Source organism: Malaclemys terrapin, chromosome 3 (genome assembly GCF_027887155.1).
Source record: "Malaclemys terrapin pileata isolate rMalTer1 chromosome 3, rMalTer1.hap1, whole genome shotgun sequence".
Classification (NCBI taxonomy): domain Eukaryota; kingdom Metazoa; phylum Chordata; order Testudines; family Emydidae; genus Malaclemys; species Malaclemys terrapin.
The window spans coordinates 43815104-43827803 of record NC_071507.1 but is presented as its reverse complement, the minus strand read 5'-3'; the positions used below and the strand labels follow the sequence as shown (position 1 = coordinate 43827803).

General features: G+C 44.8%; 1 protein-coding gene across 2 annotated transcripts in view; it reads right to left on the bottom strand.

Annotated features, from left to right (window-relative positions):
* The window catches only part of PPP2R5A (protein phosphatase 2 regulatory subunit B'alpha), a 107986-nt gene extending 95793 nt beyond the window's left edge, over nucleotides 1–12193 (bottom strand). Inside the window, exons 1-2 of one of the 2 annotated variants that reach the window (XM_054024554.1) lie at nucleotides 11366–11482; nucleotides 7642–7750 (exon numbers count right to left, since the gene is read on the bottom strand). In XM_054024554.1, coding sequence (XP_053880529.1) covers nucleotides 7642–7750; nucleotides 11366–11482 — 226 coding nt within the window. Of the gene's footprint in view, nucleotides 1–7641; nucleotides 7751–11365 lie in introns of both variants that reach the window. The other variant, XM_054024553.1, reaches the window with a different exon arrangement.
* Between the last annotated feature and the right edge of the window lie 507 nt (nucleotides 12194–12700).

Sequence of the window (12700 nt, the reverse complement as noted above, 5' to 3'; positions counted from 1 at the left end):
AGACTTCATGTCCTCACCGCGCTGCCGTAGCCTCCTTGCCCGATTTCTCAGCATCTGCCTCTGAAAAAGGTGGATGATAAGGTGCAAGGTGTTGACAACGGCCATAACTGCAGCGATGATCGCAGCGGGATCCATGCTTGCAGTGCTGTGGCGTCCACGCTGTCAATCACCAGAAAAGTGCGCGAACTGACTGCTCGCCGGCGCTTTCACGGAGGGAGGGCGGGAGTGAGGGTTGAATGACGACAGTTACCCAAAACCACCCTTGACACATTTTTTGCCCCAGCAGGCATTGGTGGCTCAACCCAGAATTCCAGTGGGCAGCGGGGACTGCGGGAACTGTGGGATAGCTGCCCACAGTGCACCACTTCCAATGTCGATGCTTGACCCGTTAGTGTGGACTCACAAAGTCGAATTACTGTCCTTAGTGTGGATACACATGTTCGACTTTGTAATATCGGTTCCACAAATTCACTAAGTAAAATCGAACTACCCTCGTAGTGTAGACGTACCCTAAGTTATGATGAAACAAGGAGTTAGAACAATACCAAGTAAAATGAATTGATTTTACGAAGCCTTGTATCGCCAAACACCTTGTTTGATTTGTTTTTAAAGATTTACAGAAAAATTGTACAGCGGCATAAGAAAAATGCCTGTGAAATTTCAGATAGATTGGTTTAGCTTTATTAAAAGTCATGGGAAGTTCAAAATCAGACTCATAACAGAAAACTATGCAGAGTCTAACAAAGAGGGAGATGAGAAACACTTTGCCAGAAGGTTTAACTGCTATCTTCTGAGAGCAGAGGAATGCTGAAACTCTCAATCCTGGGTCTTATTTCAGGTTCTAGAGGGGAGCATGGGCTAGCAGTGGTAAGACCCTTCTGTCCTTCTCTTCCCCATGCCTGTCTCCCTCTGCTGCTATCATCCCAACCAGCCTGATTCCCAAACACACTCTGCTCTAGCATTTAAGTCAAGCCATTTCCTCCTATTCCTGAGCTCCAGCAGCAGTTAGCAGTAAGAGCTCTCTGTTCCAGTGCCTGACCTGTCAGGAGTTGAGAGAAGCAACTGCAGCACCTCTGGGGGGGTGGTGGGGGTGACACATGCTCAGTACAGATGGAATCTTTGGATAAGTTTGTTGCTAATCTCCAAGAAGCCTCTACAAAGCATGTGCAAATGACAAGTTTTCAGAGTTGTATAATTTGGCCACATTTGGATTGATTTTCAAGGAGCACCTCAAGTCACCTGCCCCCAAAGTAGGGTGGTGCTAGAGCTTCACAACAAAAACAGTTGTAAGTTTTCCAATACTATTTTTTTTTTAAATGTATTGGAGTCATTATCAATACATTGGAGGATCAAAATATCATATAGGAAGAACTGGAAGACCTTGAAGACTGGAGTAATAGAAATGGGACTAATAAGAATTTCTGTCATAAGCAGAGGGTTCATCAATGGAAAGCAACAGAGGAGGAAAGAGACCTGGGTGTATGGACCAGTCATTGCCATCCCATGAGCCACCTACATGATGCAACTGTGAAAAACTGATCTTAGCTTACATCAAGAAGTGGTATTTCCAGCAGCAATAGAGAAGTATTAATACCATTGCACACGGAACTAGTAAGACCTCATTTGGCATACTGTGTACAATTCTGGCCATCCATGTTCAAAAATGATTAATTCCAACTGAAACAGGTGCAGAGAACGGCTCAAAGGACGATCAGGGGAATGGAACGCCTGTCTTATGAGAGGAGACTAAAAGAGGTTGGTTTGTTTAGCCTAGCAAAATGGAGTGAGAGGAGATCTGATTGCACTCCATAAATCTATCAGGGGGCAAATACCATGGAGGAAGAAGAGCTTTTTTACTGGCACAAAAACAAATGGATATGAACTGGTCATGAATAAATTTAGGTTGGAAATCAGAAGGCTTCTAACAAGAAAGTAAGGCTCTGGAACAGCCTCCCAATAGGACCTGTGGGATAAACCTTAAATTTGGCAAGCTCTAAAGGCAATTATAACGGGGTTGTATGACAGGTTGCCTAAGGTGGCAGAGGGCAGGGCTCAGCAGCCTGGGAGGGGGAGGGGGCGGGGGTCTCCTCTGGTTCATGTCTTATGTCCTAAAATCTCATGATTGAGGACTTCAGCCAGCCACCTGTAGAGATCAGGAAGGGAATTTTTCACCAATAATATATTTTGGATTGGGGGATTTTTTGGTCTCCTTCCTTTGAAGGATTGGAGATGGCCATGGCCAGAGATGAGACACTGAATGGGGTAGAACGGTGCTCTGAAGTGGTATTGAGAATTTTCTCAGGTGCTTGGCTGGCTGACTCTTGCTCACATGCTCAGGGTCTAACTAACTGCCATATGTGAGGCTTGGATGGAATCTTCTCCTGTGCCAGACTGGCAGGGACCTTGGGGAAGGGTGGAGGAGGGGGTGCCTTCCTCTGCAGTGTGAGAAACAGGTCACTTGTTAGGATCTGGGTATATCGCAAATAATCAATTCTCTGTCATCGCAGAGGCCTTGGGCACTGGTGCACCATAGTCCTTTCTATTCTCTACCTGTGGCACATAACAGTTTAGTTTCCTCCAAGTTAGTTCCAAGTGGGCTTGGTGGCTGGATGGTGTTAGTGGCCTAATATACAAGAGGTCAGACTAGATTGTCTGGTAGACCCTTCTAGCCTTAAACTCTATGACTCTAACTATACCTCATTCTTAGAAACAGCTGAACTGTTTCTGTTGAAACTTAGGCTATGTCAACACTACATAGATAAGCTGACCTATGTTAGGTTGACTTACAGCCACCGCATTAATTACCGCAGTAGCTGATGTCCACACTACTATCCTGTCGGTGGTGCATGTCCTCACCAGGAGTACTTCCACGGACTGAAGAAGGAAAGTGGAGGGGATTGAGAGACAACCCTCTCAGCTCAACACAGCTCCCCACTGGGAGCCCACCTGCCTCCCTGAGTTCCTCATCTCTGCACTCCCAGCTGGGAATGGGGGGTGAGACGGGGCATGCGCAGCAGGGCTCCCCAGGCAGCAGCCTGGCTTGGAGCAGAGACTGGGCAGCAGCCAGGAGCCAGCTTTCTTGTCAATTTCACAGCTGCAGCAGAGACTTGAAATTGATAAGAACAGCAGCCAATGTAAGGAACACAGTGTCTACACTGCAGCGCCCTAACTACACCGACACAAGCCCTACACCTCTCGCTAAGGTGGTTTTATGATGTTGGCATAGCAGGGGAGTTACATCGGCGCTGGTGGGAAGAGCATGTCAGTGTGTACACCTCCACTATTTTGTTGACAAAAGCTGACTTTTATCAACAAAATTGTGTAGTGCAGAAAAGGCCTAAAAAATTTAACCGGAGGCATGGTTCAAAAAGTTTTCCATACTTGGCATGGAAAACTTCAATCCAAACAGTTATAGCAAAGTTATAAGCAACTGAAAACTAGAACCTTGTAAAGGAAAGTGTTACACAAACTCTACTATAGACAGTCCTGCTTGATCTGCATATAGTAAGTCAAAAGGTAATCCACTAGCAATATCCTTAAGACAGATAAACTTCCCTGAACATGAAAGCAGCAAAACTGAAGGGAAAGCAATACCCCAAATACACAATCAGTGAAAAATATATCATTAATTTGCCTATGAAAAATAAGCTGCTGGGTTCAGTCCAATTCCTAGCAGTTTTTTCCCCACACCACCACACAGAAAACTGGCATTATTTAATATTTATTGTCCCAATAAGGCAATGGCTCCACCCTCTCCTCCAAGTCCCTTTTCAAAATTCACTTCCTTCCATCAGGCCTGCAACCTTAGCATTACCTCCCAGTCAAGATAACAGTGTCAAGATTACATGTACATGAAAGAGGAGCTACATCATCCTCCAATGGCTATTAGGCCCTTTCAAGTCCAGGTTACAAGAATATTGGTGAGGAATCTTGAAAAGTTGCTGTGCATCCTATACCTGTTGTGGATAAATAAAAATAGTCTCCCAAGGGCTGTTAATATGGCACTGTTCAAAAGCACAGAATTCACTTAAAAATTTATTAGAGTTCCACATATCCTTCTCAGAGTGATGTAATGTTCTTTTGATCAGATAAATGTAGCATGTCTCGAGCAATAAATATTACATTTAGCTTTCTTGATTGGACAGCTAAATTACTTTAAACCCAGCACCTGTAAACCCAATATCTGACTAAACTATAAAGCAATGAATATGGAAAGAAATCTGATACTAAGTTGGCACATAGAAGATGCGAAAGATTTAAATAGAAAAGTTCTTCATGTGAAGACTGTCAATAGGCTCTATATTTAGGAATTACACTTTATGGAAGTATATTCTAAAACTAAAAAATCCAAGTCTAAGGACAAGAAAGGTTACTTCTTGTAAGAATTAGAGCCCAGATGTTCCACTAATAATAGTTCCTTAATTTGGAAGAAATTCAGTTGCTCAGTTTGTTTTGTACAGCACTTCATACCAATCCAAAAAAAGAATTCTGCATCCAGTGCTAAAGAACTGTTCTTGGTTCTCTTTCAAAATTATAAATTTCTTGCTAGACTGAAGAGCAATTTTTGCTATATCTGTGTGTATTGTAAATATATTTGTAACATTTATATAAAAAACCTCACAGATCCTCTACTCAATTAAGAGTTTACTCCCCTCAAAGGAAATCTTATCCACCATACTAGTAGCTGTAGGAGATCTTGATAAAAGATATAAAATAGAGAAATAATAGGGTGAGCAAGGGTGAATCCTCAGGAATGTAAGTAAACAATTCACCAAACCTATGAAAGAGATACTGTACAGACATTTCCTTAATGTATAAATGACAGACATTTTTATTAGGTTGACCTTACAGTGGACCAGGCCAGTGTTTTTGATGGATGCTTTCTTTGGAGAAGCACAAGAAAGCACAACATTAAAAAGAAACTCAAAAACCTGAGACAGGCTCACTAGCCCTTTAAGGAGAGTTGGGCTCAGCCTTACCTGTGATGGATCAGTTATCCCTCACACATACCCAACTGATTCTAATTAGATGTGGATCAGATGGCTTGGTTAAGTTATCAGACCCAGCTAGAAAGCATCAATTGATGTCCATAAAAGGCTGGGAGACCTCAACTGGGGAGGTTGTCTCCTGTGATTGGCCCTGGAGGGAGAGGATGACAAGAGAAGGAGATTCCTACAGCAAACACTGGAGAAGGCCAAAGCCCAGGCCAATAGCCTGAGGTAGACTGTGAATAAGAATCCAGCCTGTGGAGAACCAGATTGGGGAAGGACTCCAGGAACAAAGCCCAGAGGGTCAATGGCTCAGGTAGGAGCTGGACCTTAAAGGATAGCCTGGAGGGTCAGAACTCAATCAAAAAAAGTAGGATGGAAGAGCCTGCTATGTTATGTGTCCGTTAGTACTATTGTTTTAAGTTTGTTTTTCCTGGCCTTGACTGATGATGCTGAGACAGATGATGAGCCACAATGGGGTGCTGTGGAGGCTGACCCTACTACGCAACTTTTATAGCTATCTTTTTGAATAGAACTATTTGTTACTCTGTAATCCATTGTGTTGCAGATATCCAAAACATAAATTTAAGGTTCAGTCTGATCTTGATGGGTTTAAGATGTGTACAAGTTCAACTTTAATATAAGTTTTACATATTTACATTTTTGTAATGTAGCCATTAAAGCTTAGCTGAGATGTAGCATCTGGTTTTCAATGAAGTCCAAACTACCTCCCTGGAGGGTTGAGGAGTAAATACTATTGTTGCTAATTTTTAGATCCCATATCTGGATGTTCAAGTTTTTATACTGGAAAAATCTTATTAAAGTCTCTAATTACAGGATTCTCTTTCCCCACTGTCATCATCCCTAGGACAGAGACCCTATTGCCTTTCCCAAGCCTGGCAGCTTCCACTGTAACAGCCAATCCGTTTTCCACCAGGAGCCAGCTTCATTTGGAAACAAATTTAAGTAAACAAAACGTATTTGATTTTACTATTTGAATATTGTCCTTTTGTTTCTATCATGCAGGGTTTGAAAACGTTTTTTTCTAGATTTATAGTTTAAGATTACAGAAAGCCATCAAGAAATTCTTATTCCTTATAAATACAGTACAAAGGAGAGTGTTATATAGGAAACATGTACATCTACTTTACTGCCTGTACTTAATCTTAAATAATTTTGCTCTCCAGAAGCAATGAGTTGCTTGCTTTGCAAAAAAGCTTGTCTCACTGCTTCTGATGTCTCACCGTTTTTTTAAATCAGTAAAAAAAGATTTCTTGTTTCAATTCATAAACAAGCTAATACACTACTTTCAAAACTGTTTCAGATTTTGATGTAAAATTACAATAATGCTTTCTAAAGTGAAGTTTAAGAATTCCATGATTGTATATGTTGCTAAACTGCAGTGTGTGTGTTAGATATTTTATCAAATACATGTATTGTTAAACATGTATTATGTAAATACATACAAGTGTTTAACCCTAACACAGAGATACTTAGTTCTGAAGGTTGGTGTTACCCAACATTGTATTTTAGAATTCAAGTACATAATAAAAATTCCTCGTTTGTCTAAAGTTTCACAAAATCAACGTGAAAAGGAACAGGAAGACTGTTTTAAGGTACTTTTTTTTTTTTAAGTCTGCCCCAGTTTTAATTTTTAAAGCCTTACCCAGGAACAGTTAGTTTCTTCAGATTTTTAAGTAATATCACAAAGTGGACTCTGCCTGCATCATGTATGTACAAGGAAAACAGACAATTTGACTGAAGGAGAGCATAATTCTTTTTTTTTTTTAATATACCCTGCCACTAGTAAGGCCTTGTTGACCTCTTGTCCAAAATGAAAAAAATGTGTTTATTCCAACACACACAATCACAACCTGAAAGAACATCCAGAATTAAACCATATTCATAAAAAAAAAATCAAGTTAACAGCTGTTTCACATAGGATGTCTTAGTTATACCAGTAACTAGCAGACACCCCCATCCAGACACATGGACTCAGTGGTAAGGCTGTACCCAACCCTGACCCAGCACAAGGCCTGGGCCTGCCCCAGAAACACCCTGGGGCCCTGCCCCTATGCTCCAGGTGAAAGTGGTTGGGGCTCAGTGGACGGGTCTGGGGAGCTTAGCAGGGAGGGGTCTGGGGCTTGATGGGGTGGGGATCTGGGTGCAGCTAACTGGGGGTCTGGATGTGGGGGCTCAGGGTGGTGCAGGGGGTAGGGCTAGTCAGGGTGGAGGTTTGAGTGCAGGGAGCTCAGTGGGGTTGGTCTGGGTTCAGGGATGGGGCTCCGGAGGCAGGGGTTGAGGTTCAATGGGGTGGAGTTTCGGTATGGAGGGGGGGGGGGGAAGGTCTGGGTGTACAGGGTGAGGCTTGGCAGGGGTGACTGGGTATGGGAGGTCCAGATGCATGAGGGTCGGGTGAGCAACTCCCCATACGGTGACCCCTCCCCCCACAGCTGAGGAGCAATGGGGACAGGAAGCAGGGGAGGATGCTGAGCTTCTGGGGGGTGGGGTGGGGGTGTCTGATACAGCTCTAGCCACTCCTTGCGGGGAAAGAGGAAGTCCTGTCCTCTCCTGCCTCCAACCCAGCCGAGACTAGCACCTGATCCCGGTAGGAGCCACTGGCTGGGGCATCCCCAGCGCTGCGGTGATTTACCTCTTTGCAGGCTGGTCCGGCAATATACCCACACTGCGAGGGAGTGGTGTGTGACTGCTCTTGCAGCTTCCCTGTCAGTCTCTTTTTTTGGGAGGGTGGGGGGGGGGGCGCCTGGGAAGCAAAGACATCTGCAGGAGACATGAATTCTGCACATGCGCAGTGGCGCAGAATTCCCCCAGAAGTAAATATAACAAATGTTTACAGGTTTTCAAACAGTACTACTTATATCATTGTGGAAATGTATGAGACAATTTTTGATTAGGAGGTTCACATTCCAGTCACCCACCAACATTTCCTAGATTAGTTCCTTTTTAAAATATTTTACCCAAACATTTATAAAAATGATAGCCTGATTATTTTTGGTGCATCTCTCCTGCCAGGAAAGGAGTATGAGCATTCTAGACCAGTCTGACACAAACTTACAGGTTGTTTTGGAATTTTTATTATGTTTGCATTTTCTGTAAAATGATGGAGTAGTTGTGACTAAACTAAGTTAACTATATATTAGGTATAATAAAAGTGACAGTTGACTACTAAACTCTATTTACCAAATGCTTCCTCCTAACACAAGCAGGCTTTAACTTTTCTTTAAAAACAAGAGCTGTCTGGGAAAACAAAAAAAATTAACCTAATTTCAGAAGTATGCGCTTAATGCCCCTAGGCAACCAACAATGTCATTTTTCTTTTTTATCCCCTTCCATGGGCCACTGCCTTCTGCTTTATGCAATGACCCAGGATGTACTACAGTCGTAGCATCACACCTACCACAGAACTCTGTTTGGAACTGGTCTTAGAGTGAGGTCACACTATCTTCTGAGGGGGGAAAATGCATGACTGGGAATAAAAGTTCATGTGTTTTTGGAGGCCAAGCCTATCTGGGGGGCAAGTGTGCTGTTACTAGTACAGTGTATGCTTCAGGAGAATCACATGGAGCAGGAGCCAGCAATCTGCAGTTTAGACAGATTTCCTAAGAAATGGGGGGAAAATATGCAAGTTTTAAGTTACTAGTGTGCCACCTGCCTCTCAGATTGGTTATTTGGGGCACTTAGCATAGATCAATAGTTTGCAGTTTTGAAAAATAGTTTAATGACAGGGTCTCTTTAAAAAAACCTACATTTTGGTCAATTATGTTTTGAAGCAGGTGAGATTAATTTTAATCCACAGGAGTACCTATAAACTGGGAGCACAAATAAATACAGACAAACAATTTCACACCCTTAATTTAGGTCCCTTCAACCCCAATCATAGTGCTCTTTGCAGGTGTTTGCCCATACAGATTCAGTTTACAGGTTTAAAGTTTTATAAACTTCTAAACCCCCCAATTCTGGCACTTTACAGGGACTGAGATGGTTAAGTGACCTAAACTGCAAGTACACCTCTACCTCAATATAACGCTGTCCTCGGGAGCCAAAAAAATCTTACCACATTATAGGTGAAACTGTGTTATATTGAACTAGCTTTGATCCACTGAGTGCGCAGCCCCGCCCCCCCCGGAGCACTGCTTTACCATGTTATATCTGGATTTGTGTTATATCGGGTAGCGTTATATCGAGGTAGAAGTGTATAAAAAATTGTGGAGACAAAACTGCACACACAAAATTGAAAGCCTCACTAAACTGATTAATGCCAACTCTTCAAAGTGCCCCAATTCAACAGAGATTTTAAGCATGTACGTAGTTCCATAGACTTCAATGGGACCACACATGCAAGAAGTTAAGTATGTGCTTGAGTCTTTGCAGGATGAGGGCCTAAGATTAGTGTAAAAAGTCACCATATTGCTGAAAGTCACCCATACGTGATCTCTAATGCAAGGGCTCTGGTATCAGCTATTGAGAGTTTTTAAATATGGTTTACTAGAGGTATAAAAATAAGAACCCATTTTAACAAAATGTATCAAGTATTGACTATTAAAGCACAATGGAGTTTAGACTTGTGAACTGTAGGAACTTAGTTCATGTTTCAAACAATTTTTCCAGGTTTGTTTTTTTTTTACTATCTTTCCTGAAAATTATACTAGTTTGCAAAAATTGCATAAGATAGCAAATAGGAAAAAAAAGTCACTGATCTGTCAAAGGAATACTCAACTGTTTGAACATATTTTCCCCCTCCTGTTGTTTTACGAGCTGTAATGACTATAACAGACGTGGGGGGAAAAATCCCCCACTCTGTTTATTTGCATTTAGCAGCACTTGGATAGTTTGTTTCACTGATTCCCCTACACAGTCAGTCACTTTCCTCTAAGTGGGTCTGTTAAAAACATTTCTCTCATTGTGTTTTCTTAAAATATACAACTGTGACTGCAAAAAAATTAAATAGGGAGATTCAGGGAAAATCTAGTAACTGTAACTACTTTGAAACTTGTAAGTTAACTATGTTATACTGAACCTTGCAGCAAATCTAATCCTGATAACGGTGGGATTTTTCACAAGGGCTTTTTATAGTCTGCTTACAAGACAAGTGTGATGCACTTTTGAAGCTATCAATAAGCTGCATAACCTTTAAAGTAATACAACTCATCTTTATGTCTAAGGTTCTTTTGAATTTTGTCAAACACGGTCCTAATCACAAATTTGTATTCATCATCTAATCACCATTTTGGTATTATTGTGGCTTTAAAGACCATGCACAACTTTAATTTTATATTTAAAATATGTGCAAGACTATGGAGATTTAGGTTCATTTTGGTAAGAAACTAGAGTCTGTCCTGCAATAGCCTAATGAGACTAATTTCCCTGTAACATTTAAATGTGGTCAAGGACAAAAGAGAATGTACAAAAATACAAATACTTTGTAATTTGGCCAGTTTAATGTTGGTGAACTAAGATCTTTAGGTTTCACAGTAGCAGCCGTGTTAGTCTGTATCCGCAAAAAGAACAGGAGTACTTGTGGCACCTTAGAGACTAATGTCTCTAAGGTACCACAAGTACTTAAGATCTTTAGATGCTGGCAGCACTATGTGAGACTGTACCAGAGGGAGAAGAGCTTTTAATGGTAATTTGTGAAGAATTAAACTGAAACAAGAGAAACAGTTTACTCAAAATCCTCTAACACTGGTGGGTATGGGGGGGGGGGAATTAGGCCAAAACAAGTGACACAGACCTAGAACACATTTTCTCTGGATAAATTAGAATACTATACCACAAGTACAGTGTTTGCCAGTGTAAAATACACCTCACGGGAAGAGGAAACTCCACTCATGCCAAGATTTTTAAAACAGTTTCCTTCCCCCCCACCACAACTTGCAGTCACGAAAGGAAGATTTGGAATTTCACTAACCTTCTGGGTCAAAAACAAGCATTTAATCCCAATTACTCAGAAAAGGGGTTGTAATCTTGAAGTACTAGCTGGGTTAATCCTTCAACAGGCAGCAAATTGTAACAGAGCTATTGGACGTTTGTTTACATAAGACGAATATGGACCCCCGGCGAGACAAGCTCTGGGTTTGAAAGTATTCGTGGGAGGGTTACATCTCCCGATAGTCACTACTTGGACAATACAGGGAGAAAAGCGAAAGGAGAACGGTCAAGGGGGACTAAAGGGGCCAGCAGAAGGGGAGCTCGGGGCTTGGAGACCCAGGAAAGGAAAAAGAGGGAAGACAAGCCTGAGCTGGGGACTGGAGCGGGGAGAAGCCCAGAGCTCGAAATTGGAAAGGTGGTTAGTAGCTCAGCAGTGGGCGACTCAGTGCAGCACCTGTAGCCCAGGGCTGGGGAGTGTCGGGCCATACCTTTAAGCTGGGGCAGAGGCGAGAGCTCCACCTGGCTGCTCTGACTCCGGAACTGCGAAGAGCCCTGCGAGCGCTTCTGCCTCTGAGCCTTGCGCACCGATTTCCGCGTGAAGCCATCCACCTTCTCCGAGGCAGAGATGGCCGCCGACATGGCTGGGCGGTGAAGAGGGGGGCGCCGCTCCCCAGAAGCATATATCAAAGCGGTGGGGAAGAGGAGCGGGAAAAGGAGCCAAGATCCCCCCCAAATGGAGGGGATCCCGACGGCGAGCGGCCCGCTTCTCCCGCCTCCTCCGAGCGGCCCAATCCCGGCCGGGCTCGCTGCCGGAGCCTACTTTATCCAAGCGCTGGGAGCCTCCTCAGTCTGAGCCGCGGCGTTCCCAAGCTCCCGCTTCGCTCGTAACTTCCTCCCTGCGGAGCCGGCTCCCGAAACTTTCCCCGGCGGAGCCGCGGGGCGGGCACGGCCGCCACACGCTAAACTTTCCTGCGGACGGGACGGGAGCGATCCGCGCGGCTCACGCTCTCCCCGCAGCGAGCGCCACCCGAGCCGCCAGAGATAGCGCGAGAGCTGGGTTCGCCTATGCCCTCCTCTCCTCAGCCGGGCTCTCCTGTGCCAGTGCGCGCGGAGCTCGCTGTCATGGGCCGAGCTCGCCTGAGAGGCACGTTCCCCCTGCCCGCCCCTCAGCCACCGCCGGGAGCCCCCCGCGCTTCCGCTGTCATCGTGCTCCCACGCGGCCCGGGCAGCTCAGACCGCGGCTTCCCGAGTATCTCCGTGTCCCCCCGGGGCCGCGGCAGCACCGGCCCGGTCGCGCCGTGAAGCCCCCCAAAGCCGGCAGGCTAGAGCGTCCGCTGAACTTGCCAGAGGTGGGAGGGGAAAGAGGCGGGGCATAGGTTGGCGGGGAGGTGGTTGGGGTGGCCGTTGCTGCATGCGCGTGAATGATTGACGGGAGAAGAGCAACCAATGGAAAGACCGAGATGGCGGTGGGGGAGCCGACGCCGCGCGACCTCCGGCCCTAGTGATTGACAACAGGGTTGGCCAACAAGGTAGGAAAGTGGGCGGGATGTCTTGTGGTGAGCCGGAGAGTGATAGGAACTGAGTAATGAGGCGGGGTGGGCGGGAGCCAATCCAGAGTGGGGAACTATTCGAAGGCGAGAGTTTGTGTTTGTATGGATCGGTCCCTCTGGGCGAGGCGAGTCTGTCAGACTTGTCAGGCAGGGCGGGAGGCGGAGGAGGCCGCTCTCCTCAGGGAGCGGTGAGGCGGCAGAGCGTCGCTCCCCTCTGTGGCAGGCAGCGCCGTGCGCCCGGGTGTCAGGCACCTGCCCCGCTCACGCGCTCCC